The sequence below is a fragment of the Rhipicephalus microplus genome, unplaced genomic scaffold, assembly GCF_043290135.1.
Source record: "Rhipicephalus microplus isolate Deutch F79 unplaced genomic scaffold, USDA_Rmic scaffold_18, whole genome shotgun sequence".
In the NCBI taxonomy this organism is placed as follows: domain Eukaryota; kingdom Metazoa; phylum Arthropoda; class Arachnida; order Ixodida; family Ixodidae; genus Rhipicephalus; species Rhipicephalus microplus.
In genome coordinates this window covers 11,773,465-11,797,028 of record NW_027464591.1, presented here as the reverse complement: position 1 = coordinate 11,797,028, position 23,564 = coordinate 11,773,465, and the positions used below count along the sequence as shown (strand labels likewise).

General features: G+C 42.3%; 1 protein-coding gene across 2 annotated transcripts; it reads right to left on the bottom strand.

Moving 5' to 3' along the window:
* Window positions 1-2,917: 2,917 nt before the first annotated feature.
* LOC142785120 (phosducin-like protein 3) lies at window positions 2,918-22,934 on the bottom strand. 2 transcript variants are annotated; one of them, XM_075883560.1, is made up of 6 exons: window positions 22,796-22,934; window positions 21,637-21,775; window positions 16,556-16,643; window positions 10,444-10,587; window positions 7,534-7,742; window positions 2,918-3,485 (listed from the first exon to the last, which is right to left on the bottom strand). In XM_075883560.1, the coding sequence occupies exons 1-6, from the start codon at window positions 22,799-22,801 to the stop codon at window positions 3,358-3,360; spliced, it is 714 nt and encodes a 237-aa protein (XP_075739675.1). In that variant the 5' UTR covers window positions 22,802-22,934; the 3' UTR covers window positions 2,918-3,357. The 2 variants fall into 2 exon arrangements, with proteins under 2 accessions (XP_075739675.1, XP_075739674.1); XM_075883559.1 differs by lacking the exon at window positions 22,796-22,934 and adding an exon at window positions 22,678-22,710.
* Window positions 22,935-23,564: the final 630 nt, after the last annotated feature.

Here is a 23,564-nt window from a genome sequence, read left to right as displayed (position 1 = left end):
ATAGTTCGCATGAACCATCACAGGTTAACTGTTACAGCACTAATCACTAATGACATAACTCTAGTTCTTTCATTCGATGCAACATACAGTGCTTTCACACTCCAGCCTTCACAAATGCCTTTCACACTTCAAGTACCACATGACCAGCTCAGCTACAAAGAATTTTTAACTCATATGCTCAACGCCTTCTAACGCCGCACATACTGACACATATTCCCTGCCATTTCTTATGGTCATTCTGACAGCACTGCCACTTCCTCAAACCTGGGCACGAAAAATCGGCGTTCCTTCCTCGCATGTCTTAAGGCATCTTCACATCGAGAGCGGATCTGGAAATCGGATGCAGATTATCCGCAACAGCATAACATCCACAACTGGTTGTCCGCATTGTGCCTGGACTGAATCACTCCGGGCAGAAAAGTTGGCCGCTTTAGCTGCAGCTAATCGGATCCTGAAGCACGTGCGCGCGCATTATCACGTAGTGCTACTAGATGGTGGCACATTCCTCTACTTCCATGGCGGAACAAAAAAGTAACAAAGTCAGTCTGAACAGCTGCACGGCTTCTCTGCCTCGCCGCTTTGAAAATTTGCTTGACCCCTAGCATGCTCCGCATTCAGTGTGAAGAATCGAGTGTCGGGCACATTGCTATTACAGTGTGGATGGCATGTTGCGCAAAAGAACATGAACAACACGAAAGAAAGCGCCTTTCAATGCTCTATTCCTTTTTGTACGTGGTTTTTTCTTTGTGTAACATTATATATGCAACCCACAATTCGGTGTGAACGTGCCTTTAGTTTCACATTCACAAACCTTGTATCCTTCTACTCACATGCAGCACAGCAATCATGAGACTATTCTCACTAACCTCCATGGCTCCTTTTCCCTCTCTTCCTCTATCACTAAGTATAAGCATCAGTATAAGTCCAAAGAAAACTATTACCAAAGTGGAAAACACAAGGCAAATATTCAACACAGAATCTCAAAGCGCCAATTTTGTTTGGTCTTTCTTGCCTTTGTTTTATTGCACCATTTTCTACTATGATAATGTATCAATAACCACTAGTCCATACGCTTCAGAAATTTCCCTACTATCTAAGGGTGCAAACATATGTTCTTACATTGAGTGGTCCAAGCTTTAGATAACTTTTAAGATCATTACAGTGTGTTACAAAAGAACGCACTGCATTATGAAACAATGCAACCGTTCAATGAAAGCCACACAAATAGGCATACTCCCATGACACTTGTGACAACGCAGCATCAGTTGTTTCAGAGTGAAATCGAAGAGAAGACACTTGATCTTCACTTCTCTAACATTATGCAACGGCACACAGTTTTCTTCCTTTTCGACCCCATCGAAATGTTGCTGCCGTTGTGAAAAATAAAATCAGTGCACTTGATCTTGGAGCCCATTTGGCCATCACATTCGAAATGTACAGAAGACAGGCAGACAGTACATATTTAATGCGAAGCACGGACTGCTTTCAGTGGTGGGAATGCCTTCCAGCATTTTAGAGCCGATATTGGAGACAGAAAAATCTGCTTTTGGAGCAGCTATTTCTGTATTTGCAGCACACACAAACTTTTCATGATGCACACAGGAGAAAAAAAAATTAGCTTTAATTTAGCTAAATATTCCCTCAGCTTACAAAACAATTTATACAGAAGCAGCAAGCCCACAATATAAGCACAAAAATAAACAAAAGTAGGATTTTATAGAGAAGCGGTGATATAGGATAGTGAAGGATCGTCTAAATATATTTTTTACCTATGTAAATTTCGTCCATTAAGTGAAAGATATTGCACAAAGCTAGCTGTAGCATGAAGTTTGTAGCAGTGCACACGTGTGTGCATTCGAAGCTCGTTCCACTAAAACCTCAAATACGTTCATAGGTACATGCAGAGAACCTGCCAGGAACACAACAAACTACACACTAAACGTTGTATGCATTAACATCCAAATACATAAGCATGCGCAGGGTTTCTCTCCAGGGTGGGGGGGTGGGGGGGGAATCACAGTTCATCACAGTGCCCCCCCTCTCTAATATGTCAATGTATGAAGACTGGCTTTGCGCCCCCCCCCCCCCCCCCGCCCCCATGCACACGCCTCTGATCAAGTACCAATTTACATTTCTTTACGTGTTCCATCACCGATAAAGAAGGAATAATACAGAGCCACAGCAAATATTGCTGAAAGTTCCCAACATGAAGCCATCTCTTTTTTTTTTACTAATGTTCAGAAATGGTTGGAATTTTCGCAACACCGTCCGATGGCACGTGGTGGCGACATCCAAAGAGCATTTCGAAACTTAAGTCCTGGATACGCAGGCAAAGAAGGAACTGACATAGCCACAATACGGACATAAACGGCTATCCGCGATTATCATGTGCTGCGATCTGATATTTAGCGAAAACTGACAGTTTTTTTTTGGATGCTGTATTTTCGCAGGGAGGCGATCATCTACTGGCTAGTTGCATACAGCACTTCGCCTGCTTGGCGTACACACAGTGCCGAGCCGCTTGCACCTACATCGCTTGAGACCCTGCCCAGACGCAGCGAGAAGCCTATTGCGTTAACGTGACAAAACGAGCTTTCTGCAAATGATCCTGCAGATCCTAGCAGCGGACGGAGGCAAGTTTAGGCTGTTGCCTCATGAAAGCGTGTGCTGACGCTTCCCAATCTCTGTGCACGTGATCCACAACGCTCAGCTCCAACAACGAGCTGCATCTTTGTTTCCGCAAAGCAGCGTATGCTGAACACAGTCCCGCACAACGACTGAGGCAGCAGCGATCGGGGCCACAGTGATCGGGACCTCAGCGCTCTCAGGTCGCCGGCTATTAAAAGCATGCACTAGGCTTTAAAGCAGTACTATGCCACACACGTTGCTTTTTTGGATATAAGTCATACTGACACGCTTTTCTTTAGTCGCCACATCGCCTTCGTTCTTTGCCGATGGTTACCAGAAAAGGTGCCTCCGTAATCTCACGGAGAACTGAATAACTGATCGGTCGATTCTGTGTTTTTGCAGCAGCGCCAGTGTACAAGATCGCGATCATCACGTAACATCTGCTCACGATGCGTGCTGTGAACATTAATTTCAGTTCCAAAACCACCTTGTGACGCAGCAACAGTGAAAATTACAAAAAAAAAAAAAAACCCTTGGAGCAGTATGATGTACTAATGTCCAGTTGGTGCAATTGGCGCAGGTTTCCCACCACTGTGCTTTGATCACAAATCAGCAGTGTAAAAAAGATGAGTTGATCTCCACAGTTTGGAACAATGTCCCGTAAGGCCACACGAGAGACCTGAACGTCCGGAGGTAAAAAAATTCTGAGGCTTGTGTGAGCGGTCTGCTTCACCAGTCATTGGCCTCATCGTAGTTTGCCTTCAAGGTGCTCAAGAGAACGTCTCTCGTCTTCGGCCTGGGATCCTCCTCCAAGTCTGTTTCGACTGCACCTGCTTCTGCAAGCATCCACTCAAGCTCTGAAAAATGTAGATAAGAGACGCAAAGTACCTTCTTTAGAAAACATCTCACCGTTAACTCCTCGAAGCACTTTGTACACAATCGTGTAGACGGCCAGTTTATGCTACTTCTAGATCTAGATACATTGAGGAAAGAACTAGATAGATTGTGGTTTGGATGAACTGAACCTCTTACATCCTAAATGCGTCTTCATGTACCTTAATTTTGCAGTGCACACGATCATTTTGCTGAGCACTACCAAGTTCGACAAGTTGTTCCACGTGCTTCTCTCCACAAACCATGTCAAAAGTGTAATTTTTCTTCGCTCAAGATGCAAATACATTCTAATGAAATTGCACTATCTTTCTAGGCTGAGATTTTATTCTGTTTACACAACACAGAACATGAATGACTTCAGGCTAAATAGACGTCTAATTACAAACTAATTATATTTAATCAATCAATACAAAACACAGAAATCAATGTATGACATTAGTGTTTTTGTTTTCCTTGAATATCGAACGTCTTCGAATATTATCTAAAATTAAATACATTTACAGGAAGATATTCAAAGCCGTGACTCAAAAGCTAAATGGTGCGAGGAAATATTGTTGGAAATTATTTATGGCATTTATTTAGCCATACATTTGTGTCAACATGTGCGTGTGATCGCTCTGAACTCCTTTCTTTGTGGAATAGCCGCAGTTCAGTTCCTCAAAATGTCAATTATCTAGCGTTCCCTTTGCAGCCTTGCTAAGTTTGCTCCATAAGGTTATCGGTAAAAATGGCACAAAAGTGGCTGCTTTCACTTCCATGGGAAAACTGTACAAGTGTGACATGACACTATATTAATACACTTGAAATGTTAGCAGCCTCTGGTGAACATGTTGGTAAGGGTGCCAATCATTCACTCGTTCCATGCCTGCATATATATTCTGATGGCCAGAGCAAGGGGTTTTCAGGAGCACTCGTTCAGAAGCCAGTTATGTTTTTTTGCTTTTAGGTCAAGTTTCAGGGGAGACAAGACACCCGAGCAATCAGCATGCTGAGAGGAAAAGAATACTTTAGATTAAAAACAGCAAGGGAAAAAAAAAGGCATTTTATAAAAGATAAGAACCACCCGCCATGGTGATCTAGAAGTTATGGCGGTCGATCTGACCCAAACGTCGTGGGATTGAATCCCGGCCACGGCGACCGAATTTCAAATTGAGGCAAAAAAGTATGTTCGAGGCTTGTGTGTTTAGACTTAGTGCCCATCGAAGAATCCTAGGAGGTTAAAATTTCCGGAACTCTCCACAACACGTCATACCTCATAATTATATTGTGGTTTTCGGACAATAAATCCCAACAATGATTACTATTATTAATAATAAGAACCATGGAACGAAGCTAGAACAGCATAGAGTGAGGTTATCACACTGATTAAAGGTGAATACATTTGCTGCATTCTTGATAGCCCTACTTTTGGCCTGCTTCAACCGAGTACCTGAAGCATCGCAGAGGTGAGGGCATTACAGCGGAGACACTAGTTAAGGTTCAGTGTTAAGTGTGGGCATTACAATGAGTGTGTTGCACTTATGGGACTATTTACACATATTTACAGAAAAGAAGGGATAGTGGTTTTACAAACCACGAGCGTAGTGGTTCTGAACTATGTAACGTTCAACCACCACGCTCGTGGTTTGTAAAACCACTATCCCTTCTTTTCTGTAAATATGTGTAAATAGTCCCATAAACCCTGTTCTGTTTTTCGCATCCTCCAACGACCAGCTTCCTCCTTCGTCAACACCTAACACAACCTTGATTCTACAAAACAGCAAAGAGACACTAAGAGATGGCGAAAAATAAAAAAACTTGGTTTTATTACACGCTGTAAAATCCCAAGCAAGTGCCCCTATTCGTTTTTCAAGAGATTACGAATACTATGAAGGCTCTTTTCCCCTCCCAACATTTTCACTAAAAACTTATTCATTGCTTTCATTCTCCTGCCGAGGGCAAATGAAAACAGTGAATGAATGCATATTCAATAAGCCATTTCATTAAAAAGCACTGGTGTGAATTCTCTATTCTCTCGTTCACTGAAAATCTGTATTTTAATCCATGACCTAACAAGGGCCCCTTCTTCCACATCTTGTTGCATTATCTTTCACCTTAAGGGGGGGGGGGGGGGGGGGGGGGGCTTGCTTGGGATTTCGCGATACTTAAATGTTACCAAACAATTCAAAAGCTTAAGTGCTGTGGGTAAGTATTGCGACCACGCACTCCACAGTCATAGCTAACATGTTCTGAGTTACAGGCAAATGAAGATGTTCATAAAGTCTTTGTATATTGGTGGGAAAGGTTTCAATTGCCAATTGCCATAATTAAATGGTTTCTCAGAATGTACAGCAGTAATACCAGCAGGTATGAATAATTCAGCAAAATCTAAAAGACTAGAATCTTTACACTTTGTCAGTGACTGCTTTTTGATTTTTTTCTTCAATATTATTTGTCCTAAATATGCCACAAGTAAATTATACTGGTGAATTTATTAGCACCTACAAATAAACAAGCTTTAAGCTAGGTGATTTCAAAATAGAATAAAAAAGTTGGAAGTCATGTGCACAGATAAAGAAGCTAGTTATTGCAATCATGAGTGGAAGTTGGTATGGATTCAAGACAAACTTTTCATAAAGACTACAGGCATTAAACTGTATCGATACACGCTCTCCATTCACCATGCATAGTCAAGCCATACTCTATACGCAAAATAAATCTCACTTTGTTGTCTTTAAAAACTGGAAGTTTGTTTGTGAAGGATTAATTATAGAGCTTGTGTCTAGAAGAAAATGTGGGTGTTAGTTAGGACTGCTAAAGATACAGCCTAGAGGGATGGGTGAGTACAGAGGCCCGGCCAAGGTAAGGTGCCCCTACCACCCCTTGTATATAACACTTCTAATATAAAGCATATGATTAAGTCCCATGCTTGGATACAGCAAAGCACATGGAAGGGCGGGGGAATAGCAAAGGAACTGCACCAGATACAGCAAAGCACCTTGCAAGTTCTGCATCGATTTCAGGCAGTTGCTAAACAGACCCATGGTAATCTCAAAGGCATAAAAAGTCTCACAATAATTGTCTTTGGTGCATAAGCTACTCCGATTAGCATTCTTTTGTCAAGGCTTTATTGACTTAGCTTTCGTGAAGGATTAGAAAAGTGGAAGTGAATAATTATTAGAGTCGTGCACTGCCTTCTGTATGACCCAATGTAAGTGCAGCACAGACACTATTATTTTTTTATCTGAAAACTTTGTGTTAGGTGCCCATGAAACAGTCCCAATCCACTGTACGTTAAAGGCATACTGACACAAAATTTTGAAGGTGAGATATCCAGTAGAATACATTACATTTGGTCACCTATAAAGTATCTATGGATAATATAGCCTACAACATATAATAAAATAAATTTTAAAGGCATATCACACAATTTCACACGAAATGTCTCACTTCACGACAGTGACATCAACATGTTTTGTATGTAAACAACTAAGAACAACCAACATCACGATTTCATGTTGGCTGCCATGTTATTTGTTGGCACTTTTTCATAGCCAACTATTTCAATGAAAAGAGATACAGACCTGCACGAAAACACACAGACTAAAGTAATTATTGCCTCTAGAGAGTATTTTTGGTGGTTGCAAACATTTACGACATCATAGAGAGAATTATGGCAGCACTCGGGGAGCCTTCGTTGCAAACATTTGTCAGTGCAGTGCTCAAGTGCACGCGGTTTTGTTCACACAGTCAGCTAAGCTTACATAAAAATTCCACTAGATCCAGACTTTCTCAGTGCTTTTTGAAACTAAGACTGCAACGAGGTGCTATAAAAATGCATCCAAATATTTAACCCTACCTCATGAGGATAAGTAAATAACTAGCTTGTATTTAACAACAACAACAACAAAAAAAACAAGATGTAAAATTTTTGCGTCAGTACTCCGTAAAGCAGCTGCTGATCTAAATGTTGCAAATGGTACGGTAAATAAGTTAATGCAAATAACGCACCGGCTGTATTACTGAACCTACCGTCTACTTTCAACTTCATGCCGCCAAACACATTGGGCCCGACGAACTGCTTCTTCAGCTGGCCATCACGGTAGACAAATATGGTCGGCAGATTCTGGTCTGGGTAGTTTGGGATGCAGTTGGATGACACACTCCTTAGGAACTTGGTAGTCCTGAACTTGGGTGCCAGTTGGTTGAGATGCTGATTAATCAGGGTGCAGTATGGAATGCTGCAAATAAAAAAGAGAGAGAGACCAGTGAGACCAGACCCAATTAAGGACAAAAGCAAGCGTTGATGATCCCTGCACTTTTTGCAAAAGCGATGTCCCAGCTTCAAAATATATTGTCTTGACTTTAGTGCACACTATCATATTCTTTAGCTGTACTGTTGTTCAATCACTGATTATTAATGACGACTGCAAGACAAAGGACTCTCAAGATGGTGTGAAACTCACCCCATGTTGCATGAGTAATATCATCTAACCTCTGAACTTTTTACTTTCATGCCCTGTTCATTACATCACCCCACTTGACTCCCTGTCCCCCCCATCTTGCCCCACCATAGCTGCATTCACTCCATGGTACGAGTTACTTTGTTCTGACTGACCATCTGTTAGTTATGGGTCATTCCACATCAACTATCTATATCAGTGCACTCACTGAATTTGTACACAAAATTCTAAGAAAAGTACACACATATAGACATTAGTTCCACTGTACTTTACCAAACTATTTGAACGGCAACGGTTTTTGCGCTTGTTACCACCATTTGAATTTCGCAAAATGCAAGAAAACCAGGCACGAAAAGGAAATTTTCTATAAATTGATTCTTTTGCATATTCTTTTAATGCTTACTTTTTTGCTTTTGTCGTATTGCAGAACAGTTTCTTATGGTAGCTTTATATTTTTCAATGTTTAGCACATAGGTAAAATTTAGTAAATTGTAGCATTTTCGTGTATTTTTCAACAATAATGATTATAGATAAAAAGCATAAACAATTTCTGTCAAAGTCTCCATTAATTGTGTACCATTTCCCTTTGTTTATTTATTTATTTATTTTCACTAGTGCACAGCACATCCCCTCAAAAACAAAGTGGTAAACTTGGCAAAAAGGCCATTTCAGCCTACGTTGAGATGTCCGTAGCCCACTAAGGTGGTCCAAGAAAAATTCGGGGAAAAAGTTCATACGATTGAGAATCATAGCAACATTGTTCGCAGGAAGTTTCACCAACGTCAACTTTGTTCTAGTGCAGAAAAAAAAAAGTGAAGCTTAGTCCCCCACTGCATTATTCTATGGTGGCAATGGAAACCGACGGACTTTGCTGAATAAAAAAGAAGAGTGATAGTGCTGCCGCAGCACACGGCTTATATTATTTTTGTGATTACTTTATTTTGTGTACTACATATCGAGGGAATTATTCAGAGGTAAAATTCACCAATGCTTAGAAGCTAGGTATGCCCATCACGAATATTCTGTTGTAATTATTTTTCAAATCCTTAAGATATTAGCACAATTGAGGGTTGTTGTCACACTAGTGCAAGGCTGTATCACTCCTTCTGTATCGAGCCCACTGAAATATGCAGCGAAGAACTCATCATGATGCCCACTGGCAGCTGAGGTATCCAAGATAGACAACAGAGAGAGAACAGCCTTTCTGAGAACATTCAGCTAGCCTTTCTGAGAACATTCTGATAAGCTGTCAGTATGGTCTCCCCACTCTCTATGTTGGTGCTAACATATTTGCAAGCAGCAGAGCAAGCAATATTTTATCCACTACATAGAATGCTATAATACTTGCTCATATGTTTTCATAAGCTTCACCTAAAGATTGGTAATGTTTTCTTGATGTGCTTATGGAGAATTATCAAGTAGGTTCCATAAAGGAACACTAAAGAAAGACAAAAATGACCATGTTTACATTGAATTACCCTTCCAATATACTAGCAACAATGATCTCGGCATGAAAGAGTAGCTGGGTAGGCGAGGTAGAATAAAAAAGTGAAGTAACGGCACGGCTACACACAAGTTTTCCATGATGTTATGAACTTAAAGAGCCTCTGCTAGAGAATATCTAACTATAGGCTACGTCATGTTCTGAATAAGTGAAGAACTGAACACGAAAACTTTTTTGCAACCTTCACCGAGCTGACACAGCCCAAATACAAACTGTAAATATAAATCCATGAGCTTCGGGTGCAAAATTACAAAAAAAGTATGACCAGTGACCTTTATTTTTTTTCTTTGAATAACCGACTTTTAATTAAATTTATTATGATAGTGTTTTTCAAAAGAACATTACAATAAACTTGCTTCATTTTTCTTTTAAGTCTGCCTCAGTGCTCGGCCGCGGACCTGAAGGTCGCAGTGGTCACATTTCGGTGAAGGCAAAATGATAGAGGCCCATGTGCTGAGCGATGTCAGTAAAAAACGCCAGATGGATGAAACTTCCGGAGCTTTCTACAACAGCGTGCCCCATAATCATGTGGCATGTAAAACCCTAGATAATAATGCTTTTCTTAAGTGCCCCTTTCTGCATCGGTTGAACTCATTGATATACAGCAGACTCCCAGTGAACTGAAATCTTAAACGAAACTGCTGCTTAAATGGGACAACAGCCTCCAACCCGACAGGTCGCATATGTTTGTTTGGTACTTGGGTTATCCACCCATGTTCGACTCTCAGTAAATAGAACACCTGTTAACCCAAACACAATTTCTTTGTCTCTTCAGGTTCCATTTGCTGAGAGTCTACTGTAATTAGGAATGCAATAGCTGGATGAATGTGTTGCCTTATGCGCTAGCCCGCTCTCTAGAAATGGCTATGGTGCATAATCATTACAATGAAGGGACCAGTGTGACTAACTATTTGAAAGATACCAGATGCCTCACTATAAGGCGATATCACTGTATGGTATGTGAAAAGCGCTCACCCAGGTTTGTACAGATGGAGGACGACCCAAACTCCATCACCGGCTTTGTTCACTTGCTCCACGTAGTCATCTGCAGAGATGTCCCGCACATCCCCGTACCTAGACTTTTGCATCGTAGCCTGTATCTCGGCAATACGCTTCTGCCTAGAAGAAAGAAAATGAAACATACATTCCTCGTGAACAATCATGTGCAATTTATTTAAGAGAGCCTTGTGTGCAACTATATAATGACCTCAATAAGAAAATGCCTGACTTTCATTCCAGAACTACTTCAGGGGATCTATAATAGACAAATACTAATATGGCATTGTGAGGAAGAGCTCTCCAGACCCTAACAACTACTGCACCTACTGTGCAGCTATTCTCAAGACAATGTAGCTATTCTATATTATATATATATATATATATCATATTATATATTACACAATGTAGCTATTCTCAAGAATGCTAGGTTTTCACATGTTAAAGGGGACCTACAACACTCTTACAAGTAATCATCACACTATTTGAATAGCCTCCCCAATCGACTGCTGCACTGCTGTAACAATTTTTACAGTCCTTCAAGTACAAGCAGAGATACAGGGATTTGTTGCACACTTTGAGCATTTTCCCTATTATCTCGTTCCAACGAGCACCCTGAAAGCTACGCAGCGGAAACGGGGGAGGAGATGTTAAGAGGGCAAAAAAGCTATGTCTGTTTGTCATTGTGTGGTGACCTTGAGGCTTTTTCTTTTCATTTTGGTTTTGAGACGTTAAACCCCACATATCAATCAATACTTTTGTTTTCATTTTCTTACTTTGCTTTCAGTGTGTGTGAATTCAATTGACTTTCAGTGCAATTGCAAGCATGTTTGTGTAATACTGTTCGCCATAGAGTGGCGACATCACTCATAGGATGCCAGGGTACGTAGTCTGCTTGAACAGCATATTTCCTGCTGTTTTCCCAACACGCGTTTTCCACGTTTTCGTTGTGTGCACCACAGCATGTGCTTCCCCCTTGTTGTAAAGCGTATTTCTCAAAGAAGGGGCATGACCTGACAACCCGAGCAAGCAAACCACGAGTCGGTGCCCTTGATGGCACCCACGGGTAGCGTGGTACACTCTAAGTGATTCTAAGAGAGGGAAAAGAGAAAAGTGAGCTCCGTAACTGTCTGCATCACTGTGCGACACCTCAACAGTAGCTCACTGGGGATGGGGGTGAGGAGGCATAAAAAAGGATAGGAATAAAGGTGTAGAGAAAGATAGATGCGCTAAGCCAGCGAGCGAGGACATATCGAGGGGATAGGAGAGATAGAAAAGATGGAAACACGGTCACAGGAGTCCGAGGACGGGGCACCACTTGCGAGAGCTCTTGTCGGCGTCAGGAGATAGCGTAGGGCAAGTCCAGTAGGTCAGAGCTGCGCTGTCGTCGGAGATCGGCATCAGGAGATGACGTAGGGCCAGCCTAGTCGGCCAGAGCTATGCTGACGTCGGACCTAAAGCTGGTGCAGCCTACAGTATAGAGGACGATGCCAGCGATGTCACAAAAGCTAAGCTGCCAATACATTGCTAAGGGGAGATGCGACTCGGAAAAAAAGTTGCGCTAATCTGTAGCCTAGGACAACGAAATTTTCGCTGCAGATATATTAACTTTTACGCTGATTTCAAATATGTAATTAGTTTAATAGTGAGTTACGCAGTTATAATTTTATGCCATGATGCTGTGTAATATATAAGTGGTTTTGGACAAACTTTTTATGCCACTAAACATTTACGGCTGTGAACCTTTATTGGTTCATATTGCTCTACATCAACTGTAGAATGCAAATAACTATCAAGAAAGTGAATATAAGATATTTTAATGGACAGGAGATATTCTATTGTAAAAATGCTTAGAACCCCGAGCCCTTCATAATTGTTCATTTTATATTTGCAACAATTACACTGGTGGTATTAAATTTTAAAAAATATACTTGAACCCTTCACATGCTGAGAAATACGTGGGCGAAATTTTGTAACTCAAAAAGTTGCCCAAAATGAATCTTGAGAAAGGGCATTTTAAAGGTATAAGTGAAACGTCATATATGCGAAAAAGATATGTTTTTCGAGATCATTTCTGTCATAATTATAGCTTGGAAATCATGCTTATTTTGAGAATGTGGCTTCAGTGAACTCCTCATGGGAAATGCAATGACAATTAGCCAGGTGACAATTCCTAATGGACTTCATAAAATAAACTCCTTTTAGTTTTTAGTAGCCACCTTAAGCTCTTCTAAAGCGATATTAACCCACTTCGAGTTTATTTGCAATGTTCAATTTTTTTGTTATGAAAGTAGAGAAAGTATACTTGTCAAATCAAATAAAAACCAAAAGTATGATTTTTGGAGAAAAATTGTGTTTTTAGACTCGCATATCTTTTAAATACTTTCACCACAAGAATTTTCAGACAGTATGGAACAAACGAGTGAACTTGCACCAACATAGCGAATGTATTGCTGAACCCCCTGCATGTGCGGTGCAAATACACAGGTGTCAACGAACACGTGGGTATGATGAGCAGAATGAATTGCCACCCCTGATAAGTGCTGGTGGAATCTCCTAAAGAAAGGGTGGATTTCCCCTCCACTGCTCATTCTCTTAGTGCTCCCCTCTGATTGACGATCGTCCTCATTTCGTTTTCTTTTTTGCTACTGATAAGTTTACTTTTCTCTTTGGCCTACTATTGCTAGCAAGGTATCGATATTGGTTTTCGGTGCCTTCGATAGGATCGTAAACATAGTAAAATGATCATTTTGTAGGAACCTCACTCTGAAAGATAGTTGAGATACAGATGCTCTTCTTTTTACTTAACTTGTTAATTTACAGTGAGTCTGTCGTTTTCTATCATTAGTAAATTCATTGACAAATGCATGCGAAGAGCTGCCACGAGCCTTCGTGAGCACACATCAGGTGCTACCGAACATCTTAGCTGTGGCGGAATAGACAAAATCCTCATCATGAAAGCGCTCTCTGTGGACCTGCGAGTTAGCGATGGTGTCTTTTTAATTTGGGCTTTACCAGCTAGGCGGCGCCCATTCCTTTGCATTTGGAGGAATGATGAAAACTTACAGCAGGATTTGTTGCATACGTCTGGCACTGATACATTGAACAGTACACCAACAAGCTGGAGCCGACTGCAGTCCGCTGCGTGTAGTGTAGCCGTTACGGTACCCGGTTGCTGACCCGAAGGTCGCAGCTTTGGTCCAGGCCGTGGTGGTCGCAGTTCGATGGAGGTAAAATGCTGGAGGCCAGTGCACCGTGAAATGCCAGTGCATGTTAAAGAACGCCACATGGTCAAAATTTTAGGAGCTCTCCACTACGGCTCCCCTCAATCATTTCATGGTTTTCGGAAGTAACACCTCACATATTATATTATTACAATGAGAAGCAGGTTGCATGTAACCTAACACTGCTTATGTGGCGGTAATAATTCCATCTGGCCCAGTTAAGCTTCACGTGCTGAGCACTGAATGCCACGCACCCTGATTATACCCGAACGTTGCATTCCCCAACTATGCTGCAAGGCGAGCAGGAGCATCCTACATGTGACGTCTAAACGGTTGCAGCGTCGGCCTCTCTAGTGAAGGCCGTCTTGGCCAGTACTGTGCGCAATTACATCTCTATAGAGGACAGCGGGGCCATGTGATGTTACGCCTCAGTCACCAAGGTAAATATGCCGCAAATGACACTCAAATTAGTCAATGGCGATGGACTTTGTGTTCATGACGTGGTCATCTTGGATTATGACATCATTTGTCAAAAGAAGAGCAAGTGATTCCTAGCTGACTTTGAATATTCCTTGTAAATTCCAGGCCATGTGCTGGGCTATAATGTATGGCTGACATGTCATCAGGAGCATCGACTACTACTGGTAGCATTTTCTGACCATGCTGAATAAAAGTTGCACGAACTCCCTAAGAAAGTGAATCACTGTCACATAGACAGTGAGTTAATATGTCGTATCTAACTAGAAATAAAACAAAGTAACATTGTAAAACAGGGTTAGCATATATGTAGCCGTGCAGTTCAATGGCAAATCGGAAATTCAGTCCAACATTATGGCAATTCACATGCATGGCAATGGTGATCTTATTGACAAAATATATTTTAAGCTTAGTGCTCACTCAACACTCAAACTCACCAAAACTGTCTTCAGTCAGACTCAGATTCACTAGAATTTTTTTCTGACTGGACTCACTCGGACTCAATCTCACCGTACTATTACTCCCTCAGACTCGGACTCACGGCTCGACCAGAGCCCGAGTCTGATGTGAATCAACTAATGAATCTGTTAGCATTTACTTAGATTTTAGCTTTTAGACCATTTTGCTAATGCTCTTTAACACTAATATCTTGCATATTCGGCGCTCTACCTGGGGCCTTTTAATATTATAGTTTGAAATTTGAGTTATCAGCAGCTGCAATCCAACAAAGACATTTTGATTGAAAGCGATGATTCACAATAGGTCTGTAGCCAGGAAATTTTTTGTTGGGGGGGGGGGGGTGCACTTGTTGGAGGTTTTTAAGAAACACTATCATTACTTATTCTTTGCAAAAGGTCCCCCTCCCCCTATCCGAATTTCGAAGGGTGGGGGGCCCAAGCCTCTAGTGCAACCCCCTTGCTACGGGCTTGACTAACACAGCGTATTTTTATCAACTTCCTGTTAAACAGTAAGCCTTATCTGTAACACACATCTCTGGTCAATAGATATAGAGCTTACATATTAGCCCCTGTGCGTTTAGGTATGAGATAGCAGCCATTAGTACAAACGTGCTAATACTGCCACTGAGGTTGAATAGACAAGCCTTACTTAGCTCAGCAAAAAAGAAAAAATGTGGAGCTGACTCAGACTCACTAAGAAAATACTATAAGTTGTGCTTAGGACACACTTGGACTTAGATTCGCAGAAATTTTTTTCAACAAGGCTCACTCGGACTCAAACTTATCAAAGCATTATTCACGGGGGCTCATTCAGACTGAGACCTCTAATTGAGTCCAAGTGAGTCAACTCATGAGTCATGCCCCTATCACACGTGGCAACTTGAGTGCACTTCGAGCGAGTGTACTTAGTACTTACGCTCTCTATGTGTCACTTAGGCGGTGCACTGCTACACGAGGAAGCGAAGCGTATTTTGAAAATGATTGTGGTGGCAACTGTCGAACTGGTAGCGCAACATATATTTGACATTATTGCTCCCGTGTGTCAGCACCGGACCATGTAGCCTTCGTGGACATAGCACCAGTGGCACATGCCGTCCAAACGACTAGAGAACGACTCACCTCCACACGTGCAAGTGTGCAAGGAAGTAAACAACGCGATGGACGCAGCCATTGCATAGCATGTGCTGCCACATACCCCCAGCGGACGTGGCTGCAAACAGCCCGAAGGCAAGAGTAGCGAAGGTTTTTGTTGTAGCATGACTTGTTTTAATACATAGGGGTATTTCTAATAACGAAAACAATGATTTAAAAGTACTATAAGCGTCGCTTTAGACAACAGCGTGTTTCTGTGAAAGCCATTGCTACCGAGGCCACACACTTCGTCGCAGCGAAGTGAAATTGGAAAACACACTTGCCGACAAGTGTACTTCACGGCGAGTGACACTAAACTTTCTCGTGTGATAGCAGGCAAATGACACTCGCCGTGGAGTGCACTCGCTGAAAGTGCACTTACGTTGCCACAAGTGACAGGGTATCAGTGTGCCGACCAATGCAGGCTATGAAGACCCCATTACATTCCAAAACGTCATGATCGAAATCACAAAATCCTGGAACATCCAACTTAATAAACATGGATGCCAACTTTTTTTTTTTCCGAGACCAAGTAAACAGTGGTACAGCCTAACTGAAAAGCAAGTACTACGCTGTGGAAACGAAGATGTATTTTACTCCTTGCTGTAACTCCCTGTGACATGAATGACGGCGTATTTATGCATGAATGAAGTTCTATTTCAAGTATGAAAGAACATGTATTTCATTCAATATTTAGGACCCCCCCTCCCCTCCCCTTTGCTGTAACGCCTTTTGGCACTGCTTGGAATCTGGTGAATAAAGAACATAAAAAAAAGAAAGAAAGAAAAACAAGCACGCCACCTGTACTCTAGAAGCACTCTTTCGTCTTCTTCATCCTCGAGCTCTTCAAGCTCTTCAAGGGTCATGTCTTCCATGGCTTTTTCAGTTCCTGCACATTGCAAAAGGTAATGAGAAAATCCCAGGCACAATCTGTGCCAAGGGCCGTTAAGAATTACATTTTCATTTGAGAAAGAAGGAAATAAATGAGGGAAAGCAGAGTTGCTAGTGAAAAGAGAAACTTATAGTTTGATAACTTACACTTGGAGAAAGGAAGAGGGGGAAACAATGACAAAAATAATAGCATTAAAATGATACATGTTTGCAAGAGAAATAAATAGAGAAGTTCAGGAATGGCAGAGACTGCTGCGCCGCGCGATGCACAAGCCACCCCCACACAGAAATGGCTGCTGTGCTGCACGGAAGTGACGTCATGCACTTTTCCGGTTAGACACTTTGTTTGAATAGTCGGAGTGTTTTGCAATACGTCTAGACGTAGCGATAGAAGCAGTAAAAGTTATGCCCAAACGTGAAAATAAAAAAAATGTTAGTTAGGTCCAGCGTGACAACAATACAAAACTGGCTTGTTAATCGTTCCAAACCAATTGGCAGCTGTGGCCTAGTTGGCTGGAGCGGCACAATATGAACTGGTGGGGTCGGTGGTTCGAGCCTCTTGCAGTCTTTGTTACTTTTTCCTTTTTTCGTTCGCGCCTGTATTGTTTTAACATTTGCGCCAGCTTATCGGCCTCCCGTCAGCCTGACTTGCTGCTGGTGGTGGTCCTGTCCACAGGCCCGATAATATTGGACGTTTGATGACTCTTGCAGAATTGGCTATATTTGTTAAGATAATGTAGTTTGCGAATTAATGCTCTTAATCGGCGAGACGCAAAAGGACACGAAAAACTAAAATGCAGCTGGCTGCATTGGTTTCTCTGGCACACGCGTCAGGAATGTTGATTTTCACGCTTTATCTAAGTTTTGATGACAAAAAGGCGCACTGCAACGCAGAGGACATGCTCAGATTCGGGTGCACGTTAAAGAACCCCAGTTGTTCGAAATTTCCGGAGCCCTCCACTACAGCGTCTCTCATAATCATATGGTGGTTTTGGGACGTTATACCCCACAAATCAAATCAATGCAACACAGAGGAAATTTTTGTTATGTCCCTCAGTGTATCATCCCCTGACGAGGTAACCGGCAAGCCGCTTCAAAATAATGACATGCCATGGCAACGGTCTAGGCGATCAGCACTTGATAAACAATGCCCATGGAGAAGTGCTGACGGCGTTAGCCAATCTAACTACAAAGCAGCTTGTCTGCTTTACTGAATAACACGCATGGCTTGTGACAACATGGGAGCATTTACGTAGCAACGGATGAGAACGGCCGTACGTGTTTGCGCTCAACAAAACAGCCGGCAATGCAGTAGCTTTGACCTTCGAAGATCACAGGCTTCGTAAGAATACTGCAATGAAGTTGTTTCCATCCTTTGTAAGAACACTTCGCAGACGCACTGTGGTTTCATGCACGTGCGTCCGGTCAGTCACACGTGAACTGTGCAAAAGCATTTATTTCATCGTCGACTTGCCCTTCCCGACAAGCAAAACTCGGCAGCAAGGACACTTTCATCTCTGACTACACCACGCTTGGCATTGCAATCTAGAAAATGCAGCACGTCCAACAACAATAATCAGCACTTCATACTGAGAAACTTTATGGCGAACACACTCAGATGAAGGTGCGGCGCGGTGGACGGCCGCGCTAGCTCCAACCGTTAGGTTTAACTGGGCATCCAGCAATCACATGAAGCAGCGACGACACAGGGTCTCCTGTCCTTCTTGGGGGCGGCCTAGGCGCAGGTCATGATTTTGCCGGAGTTTTCACCACCAACACACATCGCAGGCAACTACCATTTTGCACTGTTTGCCTTTCGCAGCAACAGCGCCCATGGCGCCCCCTGTATTTAAAATGCTTGTAATACCTGTTTAATTAACCAATATAGGTCGATTGACTCGTCAAACACCTGCTTAGTAAAATTTTTGTAGGTATAATGCGTTGTACATTATTAATTTATGCATTTAAATAGCTCTAGGTGATAATTTTTCAAGTGACGTCACTTCCGTGGTGCGCAAGAGCCACTTCTGGGTGGGGCTGGCTGCTGCGTCGCGCGGCGCAGGAGACGCTGCCTTTAGGAGTGGAATAATTATAACCTCCCAAAACTTCAATATTGCCTTCACAGACTTCTTTCTGGTGGATTGACTGTTTAGGTCAGTGTCCCAGGATTGTTTCCTCCAAAAGCTAGCCATCCAGGTGTGCCAACGAAATCTCAAGCAAATGCCTACATGTGACTTAGCAAAAAGGCAGACAAAAAACACCATTTCCTCATTGTTTCTTAGATGCTGCAGTGATCACAAACAGCATTATCTTTCATTCCAATGCAAAAGTCAAAACATAACAGCAAGGATAACACTTTAAAGACACAGAATAAACTTGGATACCGTGAAATTTCAAGCAAGCACCCCCCCCTCCCCTGCAGCGCAAGATAATTTGACAGCATTGGAGGGGGGCCTTTACTTGGTCTCGGATCAAAATTCAAGATAGCAGCAGGAAAGGTGCACGTGCTTCGACTGTAATGCTTTAATGAATGCATGTGCATCCACTGTCATCATTCTCCCTAGCTAATAAAAAAAAATGAAGGAAACAACGGATGTGGTGGGAGGGCAGGGGGGCATGCTTGCTCGGTCCCCCCATCAACGCATATTTCAAATCTCCGAAAAAACGAAGCCGGGCGCTCACTCTTGATCTGATTGTAAGCAGCATATACTGCATGCAGCTCCTCTTCCCAAATGTGTTCTATACTGACTGCTTGCAGCTGCACTTTGCCAAAGCCAAATGTAAAGAATATGCACAGTTTCACTTATTTAGCAGCTTGCAGATTTTACAGAGACCAGAAAAACATACAATGATGATATCTCGCGTGATCTTTCCTAGACACTGGAGAATGATAGTCACTACCAGCAATCACACTCTCTTTGATGTTCTTTCCTTAAAGTTATTACAGTAGACAGCCAATAATAGAAATATATTAAACGGAACTGCTGCTTAAATGGAACAAGTGCCTCTGATGTAATTGGTTTTGTACATGTATGCTGCACCCCTGTTCATGTCTCAGTAAACAAGCACCTGTTAAATGAAATATATTTTCCTGGTCCCTTCAGGTTCCATTTAATGAGTCTACTGTATCACTTGGAAAGGCCTCTTTGGAGTGCTCTCTTTGGACAACCCACTCTTCCTACACCAACCTTGGAGTCCTCATTTTAAACTGCTGTCACACTTTTGTGTGTTGCTATAAATGGCTTCTGTCTTTTTATAGACACACAATGAACACACAACTTCACTGTTGTTTTTTTCTTGCGTGTATAAACACCAAGTAGAGCGATAGACAACACTAGATGACACAGAAAACAGAAACAAGCAAAGTATCTCAAGGAGCCTCACTCAATCAAACTTGCATTCCTAATGCAAGTACGTTGACAGCAAGGCCTATTGCATCTGTAACATTCGACATGGAAACAACATCACCCTCTTCCAGTCACTTTATTACAGAAGTGCACACTTTTTGCAGCAATGCTGAAGTTCAGTAAAGTGAAAAATGCTCCATCCATCCACACTGCATATGCAAATACAGCTTTTGTTTTACTACTCATGGTTTTAATCTCCTTCTCGTAATGCTTGGCAAGCCGATTTTTATGTGGTTCACTTGAACTGGCTTACTTGATGTCAGACACACCTAAGATTTTCTTCAGTCACAAGTAGCGTTTGGCAGTGCCGAAAGCAGTTTGTTTGCAACAACGCTGCCTCAAGTGAAAGGTACCGTACACTTGCAACTACTTCTCAAAAAAACACATTTCCAACGAGTTCCACTGTAAGCAGTCCACGTAGATGCAGACCCATAAAAAAAAAGGGGCTTAAAAAAAAAAGACGAGAAGCTAAACACTGACAGACTGCCTATCTGGTTGGATTGATTACCAAAAACCAAGTTGGTTCTAAAATGACAAGAACTATAAACACATATTTTGGTTGGAGCCGAATGTCGGCAAAAAATGACGAGCTTTTACACTTTTTTTCTTGCCCCGCCGCAAAGGTCTAGTGGCTAAGGTACTCGGCTGCTGACCTGCAGGTCGCGGGATCGAATCCCGGCTGTGGCGACTGCATTTCCGATGGAGGCGGAAACGTTGCAGGCCCGTGTGCTCAAATTTGGGTGCACGCTAAAGAACCCCAGGTGGTCGAAATTTCCGGAGCCCTCCACTACGGCATCTCTCATAATGATATGGTGGTTTTGGGACGTTAAACCCCACATATCAATTATCATCCCTTTTTTTTGAGCTCACCTGGACTCACTCAAGAAATATATTTTGCACTTAATGCTAACTCGGACTCGCCAAAAATTTCCACAGCCCCACTCCCTCAAACTCCCCTAAAATTTTCTCAATCTACCCTTTGCATTTTTCTTAGCTACCCTCCAGGGTTTTGGTAGGGTTTGGTAGGAGCTGGGAGAACTGGCATTGCTAGAACAAAGCCCTCCGAGACCCGAGAGATGTTTTGGGACTCTTCTGCTAGGGAAGGGCGCATCCGCCATGGCATCGCGGAAAAGGCGGATTGTACTCATGCAGACTAAAGCTTCCCACATTATTACTCGCCCGGACTTATCCACACTCTAACTCGGGGCTCTATCTGAGTATGAGTGAGTTCGCGGACCTCTGACTGGAGCCATTCAAAAGTGCTAAATAACAATTAAGAGTGCCTGAAACAAGACTGGCACAATGTCGTCGTGTACGCTTAAGAGAACCACATACATGTCATTGATATGCCAACATGAACCGAACGTCAACTCACGTCCTTCTATGCTTCCAGGTCTAAAGAGTTCCTTGTGTGCCACTTATGTGCTAAGCCGTATAAAATGTGGCCATGTCATGCCTATATCCACTGGTCGCAGTTATCTTGAGAGCCAAGTTAGGCGACACTTCATAAAACCATTAACAAATGTGCGTCACCTCCATGTCACGAGCTGTTCACACACACATTCGTGTATTGAAAATTTTTACCATTTAGCTTTTCTTGAACTGTCGACTCCACGATGTTCACTATTTCATCCTCGGTGAATGTCTTCTCCACTTCCTTCTTTGGGGGCAGGATTCCCTTTTGTCTGAGAACGTCATTCCATTCTGTGTCTTCATTAGGGTTCTGTGAAGCAACCAAAATGAGCTTCACCGCAGATGACTGTGCACACATGCGGAGTATGAAACCATTCAACAGTATTCCAATACCATTATGAAGCTGCTGGAAATGCTCCCTCTAGAACACTAGAGCTGTGTGCCTTATCTAAGTATCTTGGATTGTTCTGACCCTATCAAAATACAGTACTAAACGTTATGCCATGCTTTGTCCACATCTATGGCGTTAATTCAATAAACTACACCAGCCGTACTTTATGTTTACATATTACCATCTGCATTCTGTAATGTTCCATTTCCTGTTTAGATTTTGTGCAACCATTGCATGATATATTTATCATTTTCACACTTTTTTCCCCTTTGATCACTATTTGTAAAGCAAAATATAAGTATTTCTCTTCTCATAAAATGTTGTCACTTGAATGAATAAATAAATAAATAAATGAACAGTGATTCAGACATGACTCGCCAGCATACGCGAGATATTTTCGAAAGATGGGGGCCGAGACGTTCACCGAAAGCGTAGGCCGTGTTTGAAGCATGCAAACTGGCGAAACACAAAGACAATTGCGTACATAGGATACGACCCCGGTTATTTTCTGCAAACGCGGCCTGCATTTTGTGAGCAGCCATACTCGACAACAAGCGTTTGATCGCGATCACAGAGAAGGTAATTTGCACGACACACAAAGAAAAGAAACGTCGCAGTAGTGAAGCGAACGTTAAATCCTATCACTGGGTCTCCTTTCCGCTTACGGCTGTATGATACGTATCTTCAGTTACGAGTGGGTCACGAAAAAAACGACACGGCAGCTTATAAACATCTCCTTCGGAGGCGACACACAGAGGACATTGGCTGATCATGAGTATAAAGATTCGCGGAATCCCAGATCAAAGGAATAATATTCGTACGCTAAACTGAGCGTCCATGCTCATGACAGCCCCAAGACCACTCCCGATTTGGTCATGCAACAAGTAGCCGACACGGCAAAGTCGCGAGAGCTGCTTGAGGAACTATTTCCAGACATACCGCCATAGTGAGAACTTGATGCGGGTGTAGCTGAAGTGGTTGTCTTCCCTCGAACAAGCAACAGGCAAGGAGCTAGCGTACAAGATCAATTACAGCCCCGAAACTACGGTGGTGAGCGGCAGATCACCATGCGGAACCGTAACTTTTCATGCAGTCCAGCGCAGTTCCATATCATCGACATCAATAGTGCGTGTCATCGCTGACGTCACTTCACTTCTTTAGAGAAAAATGTTTTTGAAAAACAACGTAAAAATTTTGTTTAAAACGTAATAAAAACTATTTGAAAAGGTAATTTTGACAAATTTTGGCGAAAACAGCACTGCCATTTTGAACAGAGAAACGAATTCACCAGGCGCGCGAAACTTGAATTTTTTTTTTACTGTCATTTTTTTCATTCAGCGTGATTTTTTTTTGTTCGCAAATTCCTGAGTATAAAGCACCCAGCCCAGAGCCTCATAATTCAGCGGTTTCACGAACGAAAACCACGAAAACGGGGCAGGAACAACGTCGAAGCAACCGTTCATAATTTGCGCTGCATTGTCGCCTCGTTTTCTTGTCTTGATTTTTGGTTCAGTCTTTCGATGTGTATTTCAAGCCGAGAGTCAATGCCTCATTTTACGTTCTTTTTTCTTTCTTTTAACGTTGTTCTTACGACATACATTGTTCAGTAGGACGTTTAGGCAGTGCAGCATGTTATGTTCAGGTCCTCGGTTGGAACTACTTCTAAATATGTAGTTGAAAGAGTAGGAGTAAACCTAATTCAGTAGAG